At 37.4% G+C, this 14,123-nt stretch overlaps 1 protein-coding gene across 3 annotated transcripts in view; it reads right to left on the reverse strand.

Moving 5' to 3' along the window:
- TMEM117 (transmembrane protein 117) overlaps positions 1 to 14,123 on the reverse strand; it is a 478,296-nt gene that overhangs the window by 67,596 nt on the left and 396,577 nt on the right. For all 3 annotated transcript variants that reach the window (XM_044914873.1, XM_021704760.2, XM_044914874.1), the window contains one exon: positions 12,102 to 12,261. In XM_044914873.1, the coding sequence (XP_044770808.1) occupies positions 12,102 to 12,261 (160 nt within the window). The remainder of the gene's footprint in view (positions 1 to 12,101; positions 12,262 to 14,123) is intronic.

The raw sequence follows: 14,123 nt of genomic DNA on the forward strand, positions 1-14,123 counted from the left end.
TCTCACATAGAAAATTTTTAATAAGTAGCTCATATAAGTACACGGATCCCTCAGCGTAAAAAAATAAAATTGTTCCTTTTTGGGAATCTTATAAAATCTTTCATGTGAAATACAATTATGGAGTCCCAATGACCTTTAGGTACTGGTCTAGGTGCTGGTCTAGGTTTAGCCAACATCTCTTGAATATTCTCTGTATTTGACCTGAACTATTCCAAGTCTTACAACTTTTCAGCGAGATGGGTATATACCTGCAAACGAACAAATGCAATGCAGTGTGGGATTAACCATAATTGACATTTATAAACATTGTTATGAACATGTAAGAAAAGAAGCACTTAAGTTTGATTGAGAGAGGCAGATGAGGCCTCACAGAAAGGGTAGCATTTAAGCTGGAGGCTGAAGGATGGCTGAGGAGAACCAAGCATACACATTGACAAGAAACCCATTTATTGCCAGTGCAAAGGCCTACACCATGAAGAAAGGCATTATGACTTGAGTAACCAACAGATATTTCAGAATTTTAATGGAGTATAAGATGTAAGAGGTGGGTAGGGGGAGGGAAGGGAGAATGATGGCCAGGAAGAAGCCAGAAGCTAGCCATGGGCTAGATAACAGCATGGCTAGTATGGCATGCAAAGGAATTTCTATCTGAAGAATTTTGAGGATCAGATTTTTATGTTAAAAAGATTACTCTGGACAAATCAGGTAAGACTAGAAGAAGAGAAAAGGTATTATACTCATATTAGTAAAAGCTGATGGTAACCTGAACTAAGTAGAATGTATTAGGGTCTAAAGGAGGAACAGGTTCAAGAGATACTTAGCAAGGAGAATGTATAAGCCTGGCGATTGACTGCAAGACAGACAAGAGAGAGGAATCTGGGATATGTCCCAGGTTTTTGGCTTGAGTGACTGAGTGGATAAAAGTCATGATAGGTTGGTTTTAAACGTGATGAACCAGAGAAGCCCGTGGAATGTCTACGCGGAAATAGCCACTTGGCAGTTAAGATATCCAGGTGTGAAATTAAGCAGAGGCATTTGGACTTGAGAAAGACCAGTCCACAAGGAGGACTTGAAGCCATGAAAAGATAAGGGAGGATAGGGAAGACCCTTAGAGGATACTGATGTTTAAAGGGGAGTTAGAGGAAGGGGGTTTGACAAACTGTATTGAAAAGAAAGAGATACATAGTTTGGTTTTGAGCTAGTAAAGAGCTAAAATGTTGAATTAAGAGGCAGTCATAAGATCAAGTGAATGCATCCACCAGACTTCATTCTACACACAATCATTACACGTAGGGACCCGCTAATTTTCATATCTGTGAAATCAGAATGTACATTGGCCCCCATGACCTTGTCCTTCCCCTGACTCTTGCCCAGAAACACATCTTGAATCAAAAGAGGAGGCTAGGACTGAAGGACAATAATGCCAAAAGGATTGGAGAATTTTTTTTAATTGAAATTTTCTTAGGAAGTGAATGTAGAATATAACATTGCATATGATAGAGCAAAACTTCTCCAAAAACAAAACAAATGAAAAAAAACCCTCTCTCTCTCAAGTTCTATTAGCTGTAGCAGCTGTCAACTCTATGTCTTCTTTCTTTTTTTCTCCACCATAACAACTCCTTCTGACCACCAGCTCCTACTGTCCTACTTCATGGGCAGGCATCTCTCCTAAGTCTCTGAGTTTTTTCATTTTGTATACAGATCTACTATTCTATTCATTAACAACAACAAAAAACGGATGGGGCATCTGGTGGCTCAGTCGGTTAAGTGTCTGCCTTTAGCTCAGGTCATGATCTCAAGGTCCTGGGATCGAGTCCCGCATCGAGCTCCTTGCTCAGCAGGGAGTCTGCTTCTCCCTCTTCCTCTGCCTGCCACTCCCCCTGCTTGTGCTCTCTCTCTCAAATAAATAAAATCTTTAAAAAAAAAAAAAAGTCATTTCTTGGCGCCACCTTCAGAAGGCCCAGGAAGGAATGACAAGGATTATAAATAACTGATTTTAATTTTTTCCCAGACACATCTTTTTATGTATAAAATCATTTTGTTATAAAACAGAGACCTATTTGGTTTCATGCTATTCTTATATTTTAGATTTTACTCAACTTGCAAGTAAATGTTCAGTACTCACCTACTGAAATCTAACAAAGATTGAATCAATGATAAGCATCTCAGACATAAATACATTTTTCTGCAAAGGGATATTTGTAAAATATATTTTCATCGAAAATTAGAGAAAAATGCACCAGGTACGTATTTGGTTTTAATTGTTAAGCTTTCACAATATGCACCATGGGAATGAGGTAGTTTTACAGAAGAATGCATAATTCTGAACAACACCCCAACCTTCATCAAATGTAATAAATTCCAAGTACCATCTGGCAATTTGTAATTTTCTTGGGGTTCTTTTATGTATAGCCATCTGAATCAAAGGAATAACAAACATTCACTTATTACCAGTGTACTACCTTAGGATAGTGAGTAACAGAGAAATTGCTTTTGGGCTAAATAAAGACTAATACTCACAAATCAAATTCCCTAATGATTCTAATACCACTAGATCTAAAAGGAAGACCCAAGAATCTGCATTTTTAACCAGGACACAGTTGACTCTAATGCATGGTCACAAGAATCATCTGTTATGCCTAGTAATTCCAAGGCACCACTGCACACTCACTAAACCAGAAACTTCTGCCAATGTTCCTATAGCCACATTCACATCTTTGTAAGAATATTGGTGATCCTTCTGATCAGGTAAGGATGGGAATCACCCCCTTAATGTATTTCTCTATTAGCAGATTATGGTTGCAGCGCATTGTTACTCGGACTCCATTACCACATTATTATAGTTTTCCTTAGCTAAAATCAAAACAATCCTGAATGATTGACTGTAATTCAAAGTGTAACTCTGAAACTTTTTCCAACTAAATTAATTTGTTTTCTTCTATCCAAATAATGTAATTTAGATATACGAAAATATGAAACTTCAACTGCATTTTTATTTGGACTAGTCATAAACATCCTGAAATGTGGGTTATGAAAAATTGTCATGCTGTAGATGAGAGTATGGATTCCTAGATATGAAGTGACTTAACCATGGTCCCACTGCCATTAAAAGTTTCTCTCTCCCTCTCCCTCTGCCCCCCCACCAAATAAGTAAATAAATCTTAAAAAAAAAAAAAAAAAAGAATAGCTACAGAGTATTAGCACATCTGGGGACAGGATATTTGACATGAATGTCTGTTAGTAGGTCTCACATTTAGCATCACCTATACAGCTCTGACCTGAGTGAGGTATAACCACACTCTGAGTTTGAAAATTACCCCAGAGGAGCTGGGAGCCTGATAAAATGGTGGAATTTGTGTCTTCAACATTGTACTTTTTTATCATATACAAGTGGGGTGCAATGACAAGTGGTAACTGCTACACATGACTTCCAGGGCCAACCATGATACACACACAAAGATGGGGGTGAGGGCGAGGGCTGGAACATTCTTTCAGGGTGATGATCGGGTACTAATAATTCCATGGCACCCAACGACAATGATGCAGCCATTAGAAAAATAAGAACCTGAAGGAGTTATATCTTGCTGCCTCCATGTGGCTTTGAAAAAATTACTGCTCATGTGCTACAGCAGAGAATTTATCTTTTGCCAGTTTTTTAATCATGTTCTATCTCTCTTTAAAAAAAAATACCTCAGGGACTGAAGCATTTAAATTGGGATGAAACTTGAATGTCTCTATTTTCCACTTGCTTAACCAAATCTTATAATTCCTTCAAGCTACATTCTTCCCAGATTATCCTCAAAGACTTGAGTGATCTCTCCTACTTACAATAATCCCTCATAGAACTTACTGCCTGTTTCAAAACTGTGATCTATATGATATGTTAACCAGACTATTAGTTTCATTTTCAAGTGAGTGTGTTTGTTACTCCAGTACCCATGAATGGATCCTAAAATTTGTCTGCCTGGTAATCCCCGTGCTTCCAGCTTATCTGTTACCTTCTGCCAAATTTTCTTGATACCATTGGTCACCTGCCAAGACTTGTTCTCTGGTCCCTCCTGTAGACTGCCCACTTGGCTGGACTCCCCCATGCTGCAGGGGCATGACTTACAATAAGAAGTCTGTCCACTCTTTGGAGGCTCGTCAATATAAACAATATATTAGGATTCCCCTCTATGATTCTCCTTGAATAGTTTATCTTCCCATTAGATCAGGTGATGTCAAAAGTACAAAATGGTGACAGTAAATAAAACAAAGATTCAACCTCTTAGGCACAAATTATGAAGACAGTAGGCATTTATGGTTAATCCAGGTATTGCTTAATATCTAAGCCCTTATTCCATGCCATCACTTGGGACCTACAACAGAAATTGCCATTACTGTGTTTTCAAGGAGGAGTGTAACCCTTGGGTAGGAAAAATGAAGATGTAAAATAACTGTGAAGAAGAGTATAAAATACTTCGAAAAATATGAAGTATTCCCAAAGCTAAAGGACATGTTAAAACTGGTGACCAGACATTTAAATAGCCCTTTCATTCTAAGTAGCCTATAAACAAAATCAGTCAGAACAACTTATCCAGAAAATATATGCCAACTTGTCAAAACACCATAGCTATTTAATTAAAATAGGTTCATGCTTGTTGCTCTGCCCTATGTTCTAAAGTGATTGATTCCACTTTCAACAGCTATGACCTCAAAAGAAGTGTTCTACTGAAGTCAGGTGACTGGAGTTTTAAAATAAAGTCTAGCAAAGTCATCATGTCTTTTTTTTAAACTAGTCAACCTACTTCTGAGACCCATGCATGAAAAAAAAAAAACCATTTTGGATATTACAAAGCAAAATGTTTGTAGGATGCAATTTTCATACTTTTTCAATGCATTAGGAATTACTTTTCAGGAAATATCACTTTTCTCTAAGTGCTTTTCAACTAGACCAAAGAGTCCTTTTTAACACTTAACTGAGCAATTCATTCAGATTTTTATTTGGATATTTAATTATAGTAAAATCATAATTCAATGAAAATGACCTAATCTAATATTATTGATGGCTCATTCTCCTGCTGTTGGTAAACATTTTGCTTCTTGAAAAATCTCATGTTATTTGGCTTTTCTGAAATAATGCTGTGATCAGTCACTTATTTATTCTTTCATTCAACAAATATTTATGGTAAAACTGTAATGCATTGAACATGAGTTAGCTGTGGGAATGAAAAAATTGAAAAAACATGCTTCCTCTCCTTGAGGAGCTCACATGTTACAGCAAATATGTAGGTACATAGGTATGAAGGTACTAGGCAGGTATGCAGTATTACAAGAAAGAGAAGTGCTAAAAAGATGTATCAACAATGTGAGGATTCACCAAAATATAATCCTTGAATCTTCCTTCTTCTTTTTAAAAGCCTCTCTTCTAGAAAACTCCTTTTATCTCCTTGAAGCACATAAAGCTGATATTACATATATACTTTATATTATGTATCTATTTATATACATAAATCTAAGATACACACAGTAGGTGATGAGGAGAGGCCTTCTGGAGGAGAGGATACTAAAGAGAAGAGGTTCAAGGCAATACCTTTCTGAACTTACCTATAAATTCCCAGAAACCTATCTTCTTACAGCTTCCTCTGCCTCCTGGGCACTTTATTCAGCAGATCCTCTGCCTCCTGGGCACTTGATGCTAGACTACATTGATCCAGTTGTAAAACTCAACAGCTTTTAATATTCCCTACACTAAAATCCCCTAGAGTTTAGCATTTAGGAGAGACAAAGAATGCATGGAAACTTAACAACAGATATAACACTTCATCAGTCTCCATGGTCATTACCATTGATTAATCCCACCCCTGTCCACCCATTGATCCACACTGGAGAATTTTACTGGCTCCTCAAGCCATCCCCACCTATACCCATCTTTCTGGCTCTACACCTCTCCTCCTCCTCCCCATCTCCCCTTCCCAATATCCCCCAACTAGTCCTTCTCTTCCTCTCTTTCTTCTCTCATTCTCTTTCTTCCTATCTAGATAAAAAGCACAGAATGGGGCGCCTGGGTGGCTCAGTTGGTTAAGCGACTGCCTTCGGCTCAGGTCATGATCCTGGAGTCCCTGGATCGAGTCCCTGGATCGAGTCCCTGGATCGAGTCCCTGGATCGAGTCCCGCATCGGGCTCCCTGCTCGGCAGGGAGTCTGCTTCTTCCTCTGACCCTCCCGACCCTCCCCCCTCTCATGTGCTCTCTCTCTCAGTCTCTCTCTCTCAAATAAATAAATAAAATCTTTAAAAAAAAAAAAAAGCACAGAATGTTCTTTATCTTATGAAGAAAAAGTTCCTTTATTTTAAAGCCTTCGTAACAGCAACTAGATCTTAGGATGGTAGGGGAGATGAATTTTAAAAGTGGCAAAGGTAGGAATATTTGCTTTTTAGCTGAATAAAAAATTCCTCTAAAGACAGTTTTCCTAAAATGTCTCTACTTTTCTACTCATATTTATTCTATTAAATTATGAATTCCTTTGTGATTACAAACTCCTGTGGACTATACCATTGATCTTTCGTTTCTTTCCCACTGTCCTGTGTCTCCAGCATCTGTTGTGATGTATACTAGAATGAAATCGTAACTGTTTTGTTTTATTTTTTATGTCACATTCTTTATCACTTAGTATTTTTTCCAACTTTATTGAGGTGAGACTGACAAAATTGTAATATACTTAAAGTGTACAACAGATGTTTTTATATATATACATTCTGAAATTAGTTTCACAATCAAGTTAATCAACATTTCCATTACCTCATGGTTAACCTCAAGTTAATCAACATTTCCATTACCTCTCACTTTTTTATGAGAATGCTTAAAATTTATTCTCTTAGCAAATTGCAAGTATACAAGACAGTATTTTTAACTATAGTCACCATGTTGTACATTACATCCTCTGAACTTACTCATCTTATAACTGAACTACATTATACTATGCTCATCACAAGTGTAGCTACCACCTGTCATCATACAATGTTATTATAATATTATTGACTATATTTACCTATGCTGTACTTTTTATTCCTGTTACTTATTTATTCTATAACTAGAAGGCCGCATCTCCCACTCCCCTTCACCCATTTTGCCCATCTCCCACCTCCTCCTTGCTGACAACCATCAGTTTGTTCTCTGTATTTATAGGTCTAATTCTACTTTTTGTTTTGTTTCCCTTTGTTTTGTTTCTTAGATTCCACATATAAAATGAAATCATATGGTATTTGTCTTTCTCTGTCTGACTTATTTCACTTAGCAAAATACCCTCTAGGTCTATTCATGATGTTGCAAATGGCAAGATCTCATCCGTTTTCATGGCTGAGTAACAGTCTGTATATACACCACACCTTCTTTATCCATTCATCTATGGATAGACACTTGGGGTGCTTCCATATCTTGGATATTGTAAATAATGCTGCAATAAACATAGAGGTACATATATCTTTCCAAATTAGTGTTTTCATTTTCTTGGGGTAAATACCTATAGTGGAATTACTGGATCATATGGTATTTCTATTTTTAATCTCAATAATCATCAGGGAAATGCAAATCAAAACCACAATAAGATATCACCTTACACCTGTCAGAATGGTGTAAGACGGGGCAACTGGGTGGCTCAGTTGGGTAGGCGACTGCCTTCAGCTCAGGTCATGATCCTACAGTCCTGGGATCGAGTCCCACATCAGGCTCCCTGCTCAGCGGGGTGTCTGCTTCTCCCTCTGACCCTACCCCTTCTCGTGCTCTCTCTCGCTCTCAAATAAATAAATAAAAATCTTAAAAAAAAAAAAGAATGGTGTAAGACAAGAAATAAAAAATGTTGGCAAGAATGTAGAGAAAAAGGAATTCTCATGCCCTGTTGGTGGGAATGCAAACTGGTACAACCACTCTGGAAAACAGTATGGAGGTTTCTCAAAAAATCAAAAATAGAATTCATAAATGTTTTCTGAACTTAATGGATCAAAACTGAATTCTTGCTATGATTATTATGATACTACTCTCGGCTGGAGAAAATTGTCTTGTTTATTGTTTTGCCTTTTCAAATTCTAACTGCTTGCTCTTCTACTCTCATCTCTTTGAAGTTTTGTCCTACTATTCTGTCTACACTGATCTCTCTCTCTCTCTTTATTTTGAGCAGGTGGACTCCTAGGACACTTTTTTTTCTTTAATTACTCTATAATACTTTATATTTTTAATCTTACATAATTTAGATATATCTTTACTTCAATCTAACAAGAGATGAATGGATGGGACATTACTGCAAATTAAGTAGTTATGCAATGAACTAAAGGAATACAAAAATCAAATGGCAAAATTACAAATATTAAACAGAATTTGAGATAAGATTTCCTCAGAGAGAAGAGTTTTTACAATGTACCTCTCATGTGCTGTAGAAATGGGTGATTTATATGACTCACATGTTATATTTTACTAGCATCTGTTTATGTTTTAGTTCCAGTGACTTTACTAAAACTACAGAAAAATGTGATACATAAATGATTCCTATGATAAATGTAGAAAAAAATCCTATTTAATACTCATAAAAGTAATTATACTTTCTCTAAAAGTTTTCAGAATTGACCTAATTTTGTTAAGATGAAATCTTTACAGAAGTAGTGCCATTTTCTAAAGGTTTCTTTTCTTTTTTTGATTAAAATATCTTTTGATAGTGTAAGTTGAATTTTTCTAGTATTAGAAAAGTCTAGGTTCAATTGCTTTTAAATCACTTATATAAGTCCAATGAGAGAAAATCTTTTAATAAAACTATTTCCTCCGTTTCCACTAATTTTGTTACTTTTCTATTTTCCTTTTGTCTGAAATATGTGAATCTGGAATGAACTAGATCACAGTTTAGTTGGTTTTGGACTTGTTAGGACATTTGTATTATATATTTTTAAATGTCTTGAATATATATGCCTTCCAAGGCTCTGTTTCCAAAAATTCACTCTCTTCCTTAGACTCACATGCACTAGTTCCCAAAATTTCACTCTCTTCCTTAGACTCACATGCACTAGTTCCCAAAATTTCAACATGATGCTACCAAAGAGGGGCAGAGTTTGCTTGAGACTCAGTGCTCAAATGTCACTTCTTTATCCTCATCAAGCAGTTATTACTCTGGGCATACTGCTGCCCATGTAAGACTCTGTGTTAGGGAGACTCCAGGGATATATAGTTATAAGCTATGGTTCCTGCTCCATAGAGCAGGGAAAAAGTGAAACGGTGACTTGTAGTCCAGTAAAAAGTGCTGCAGGAGTTCCATGGAGGAAGTGATTACATGGTTTTTATGAGGGGGAATTGGAATGGTGCTCAGTGGTAGGGTCTAGATGAGCAAAGCGGGAGGAGACACATCTGGGGAGAAAAATAAGCTTACAGACATCCTGGAATAAGTGTGCTGCAGTCAAGAGCTAAACAACAAACCCTTTGGTTTGGGGTAAAGCTAGAGCATAGGAGACAGGTGAGAAAAACACAGCCAGGGCCAGATCATGGAGGCATTAAGCACACACTCTTGGAGTCTGGACTTTATTCTTGGACAATGAGGAGTCACTTTGGCTGAGAAGAGGCACGTACAACATGGCATTTCAGATTGGAAGTTTATGGGGCTGAGCCGCATACAGTGTATGGGACAAGGGGACATTTGGAAGCAGAAGGTTCCACGGGAGATTATTTTGCAATAGTATAGAGAGTCAGAACTGAATAGAAGTAGAGAAATGAGAAGGAAGGAGTAGGCTACAAGAGACATAGCAAAAGAGAAATCCACTGGCCTAGCTGACTGACTCAGTATTGGGGGAGAGAGAAAAAGAGTTAAGGGCCCTACTTCTCAAGCCTCTTTTGGACTCTTCCTCCTATTAGACATCAATTAATTTGGCTTTTGAGGACTAACAACTCCTTGCTTTCCTGTGGACTCACCCCCAGTCACTTCACTGATGGGTGCAATCCAGTCCTTGCAATCCCTTCCCTCAGGAATCTGGAATTAGGCCTGACAACTAGAGAGTGGTCTCTCTCTGAGGTGTTGGCTGTGTCCATTTTCTTCCATGTGAACCGGGAAGCTCAAAATGCTGCTTTACAGTAAGAGAAGAAAAGGAAACAGAAGTTAAAAAAAAAAAAGATGAGAGATGGAGAATAAAAGCTAGGTCTGGGTTCCCTGGTGTACTTTAGTCTGTGCTTTCATGTGTCCCTAAAATATAACTGCATCCCTCCTCTTTAATTCTGTAGGACATCCTTATATTGCAGTAATACATTCCCTCCTTTGATTAAGCTAGCTTGGCAGGGTTATTGTTACTTGCAGCCAAAATGGTCCAAACTGATATATTCCTCAGCACGAAGTCTCCGTTTTCAGTCACTTGGTGCTCTGGCTACTCTCTGAACACTTGAACACTTTGCTAACTCCACATGTTCATGCCACTTCCTTCATCTAGAATGCCTTCCCCTTCCCAATCCTGCTGACTCTGCATATATAAATCCCAACTATCCTTCCTTTCTTCTAGCCCTCTTTACTAAGTACTTTTTGAGTGAGTCCATAATACCGTAAATTGTAATGCTACATTTTCCCCCTCCGGGTCCCTGATTTTAGTGACCTTATTGGAACAATTAAAATGATGTAAAAGAGGGTAGAAGGTGATGGATAGTAGCACAAAATCAGGAAATTTATGCTCTCACATATACAAATTAAAAAAAAAAAAATCCAAAAGACGATGGTCTACTTGGCTACTAAAACCTTTGACTCTACAATGGGTTCAAAGAGGTACGGTAGGCCATTTGGCCAAAGCAGATATTTTACATAAGGAAGTATATCATTTAGGAGTATTAGATGAAAAAAAAATAAAAACAGCCTCTAAACAAGTAATGCATCATGCATTATTGCATTAGTGTTACAAATTTGATTTTATGAATATCCAGAAGAGGTCCTATATCAAGTAAGAGACAGATATGGAACCCACCATGCTTTCTTACTTTCTCCACTATGCTAAGCTAGCCCACAGAAAATAAAAAAGAAATACATCAATTTTTAGATGACACATTCAATTTTATATAATTTTTTAAAATGATAACATATTTTAAATTGTTATCCACTGAAATAGCAATATACTCTAGGAACCATCTTGAACCTAATGCCTGGGCTATATTATATAGCAAAAAACTAAATCAAAACAAAACAAAACAAAAACCAAACTGTTATTCTCTTTTAAGATACTACAGAGTATCACCTATAAAGGCCTTTCTTTCCTCTAGAAATGAGAAAACCAATCTGCTATCTTGTGAAATCTCACATAAATTTGGAACACAATGGTGTTTACCTTCCCTTCAGCAACTGTGGCCTTTGTTCTGGTAACTTATAATGCCTCAAAGGGGAAAACCCCAAACTGCCTTCTAAAACCAGTAAGAAAATGTCTAGCCGATGAATGTACATTTAATGAGCAAGATAAAGTGCCAAGAAATAGTTAATGTTTCTTTCAGCCTCATACAAAGGAACATTCCTCCATTTTGGGGTCCTAGGACCCCAAAGCATTCACAGCAGATTACACAAGTAGCGCTGGTTAGTGGAATGCTATTGTGCAAACAGTCTGTTGCTGAGCAGAGCAGAAATATGTTTACATGAAAATGGAATGATCTTTAGTGAGTCCTGAAAGAAAGTGATAATTTCCATAACCAGAAAAAGCGTTTTACATCATTCCATTTCAACTTGCCATAAAACCCTGAGTTGCTTTGGCAATTGCTTATCCCTGCTTTGCTGGCTTTATATCATCCTCATCTCTGCAGCTTTTCATTTACTAAATAACAGGGTTTTTTGTTGTTGTTTTGCCTTGTTTTGAAGCCTTGGCAGAAAACACCACCATTCTGTACGCTTTCTCAGCACCCACCTTGCAATGTTCATACAATTTGGTGCTCCTTTTATAAAAGCCCAGTTGGCATATCCTCCCAGTAAAACTGCTGAAACTGTGATCAGAGAAGACCCCATCAATAGTAACTGTAAACTATGCACTTCTCTTGCTTTATGGAGCTTTTCACTGTCCATACACTGTTTGTTATACTGGTAACAAAGCATAGAGCGGCTTTAGTGACAGAAGGGAGATACAAAAACACTTACCTGCATTACAATAAGGAGGTCAAAGACCAAGATAAAAGAAGCCAGGAATGCTCTGGAAACTTCATCACTGGGCAAAAAACCCCGATTCAGCTTGTCCCAGCTGATCCAGTCAGTTGTAATGACAAGTACAACCACGGAAGTCAGAGTCAAGAGAACTGTCCTGCAAGGAACAAGATGTTCATTAAAGAACATTAGATGTAATAATATAGACAGTGAAGACTGCCTGTTACCTGTGCTGTCTTCAATGCCTACCCTTTGCCAAGGCATATTCACCAAAATGAAGACAAACAAAGAAGTAAATGAAGTGCTTTCTTCCAAAAGCAATTTTAAAAAGGTATAATAGCGTCCATCCCAAGATTTCCCCTTAAGAACATTAAGATAATGATTATAGAACAAATAATTAACAACAAAAATACTACAAATGGCCTTGGCTAGTGCAATATGTGTCCCAAAGAGAACACTGGTGTGTAGCTCTCATTACGTGTGCATCATTTACTGAGGGTAGTAGACATGCATATGTAAGAGCATAAGGCAGATGGTGAGTGATGAACAAGTCTTTGGATTCTATTATTGTCCTATAAAAGAGAGGGATAGTTAGACCAATCTCATCATCATCCTCATAGCCTGAGGAGCTCCATGGAAGAACCACCTCTACACACCAACTGTGTAGCCATTTCTCCTCATAGGACTTGTGTCATAGATGGCTTGTGGCCTAGTGACCTGTCTAGGCCACACCATATTTGATTACCCATTCCTTGTTGTAAGACACTAGGGGCCTAACCTTATCTCTTATCTTTATAACCCCCATAAAATCTTACATAATTATATCAGATGGAATTCAATGAATGTAGAAGTTGTAACAATTAAGCTTTTTATAAAAATCAAGAGTCCTTAGTCTTTCTTTCTAATTTTTTTAAAGATTTTATTTATTTATTTGATAGAGAGAGAGAGCACAAGCAGGGGGAACAGCAGGCAGAGGGAGAGGGAGAAGCAGGCTCCCTGCTGAGCAGAGAGCCTGACGTGGGGCTGGATCCCAGGACCCTGGGATGATGACTTGAGCCAACCTGAGCCGAAGGCAGATGCTTAACCAACTGAGCCACCCAGGCACCCCTTAAATTAGTCTTTAATATTGACATTCAAAGTAAATCTGAAATGTGGGCGGCAAAAATTTAATCTGCCAGAGAATTGTCTATAATGTAATTAAGCCTCTGCTTTCAGAGCTATATTGGTATCTGGATATCATTTTGAATTGTAAAAAGGAGTCTACAGCTATACCACCCTGAATGCACCTGATCTCCTTTGAATTGTAAAAAGGAAAATAAAAAAGAGTAATTATTTTGAAAATAATCGAAAGAAAGAAAAGGAAGAAAAAGGGAAATAAAGAACAAAAAAGAGAAAAGAAAAGAAAAATGGAAGAAAATATATGGAGGTGAAATAGTACCTTCGAAGAACACATACCCGTTTTGGCAATTAACAAACTGTTTTTGCCCTCTGATGTCTGATAATAATTGATACAAAAAAAGAATAATATGGACCATCCTAGACCACCTCTTTTCAGTTGAACAAAGCACAGATTTCTAAACCTAAACACTGGGTTTGCTTTTCACAACTTCTTATTTGTAACAAGTTATACTTTGATAGAATGAATATAATGAACCCTCCCCTTAGATTTCCCACCCCCATAAATAGTAAAGATATATTTAAAATTTTTTTGAAAAATAAAAATTTCTGGGCGCCTGGGTGGCTCAGTTGGTTAAGCGACTGCCTTCGGCTCAGGTCATGATTCTGGAGTCCCGGGATCAAGTCCCACATCAGGTTCCCTGCTCAGCAGGGAGTCTGCTTCTCCCTCTGACCCTCCTCCCTCTCATGCTCTCTGTCTCTCATTCTCTCTCTCGCAAATAAATTAAAAAATCTTAAAAAAAAAAAGAAAGAAAAATAAAAATTTCTAATAAAATTAACGTATGCAAACATCAAAAGAATTTCACTCATGATCTCCAAAATATAAATTACAGATTGTCTCTA

The sequence above is a fragment of the Neomonachus schauinslandi genome, chromosome 5 (genome assembly GCF_002201575.2).
Source record: "Neomonachus schauinslandi chromosome 5, ASM220157v2, whole genome shotgun sequence".
In the NCBI taxonomy this organism is placed as follows: domain Eukaryota; kingdom Metazoa; phylum Chordata; class Mammalia; order Carnivora; family Phocidae; genus Neomonachus; species Neomonachus schauinslandi.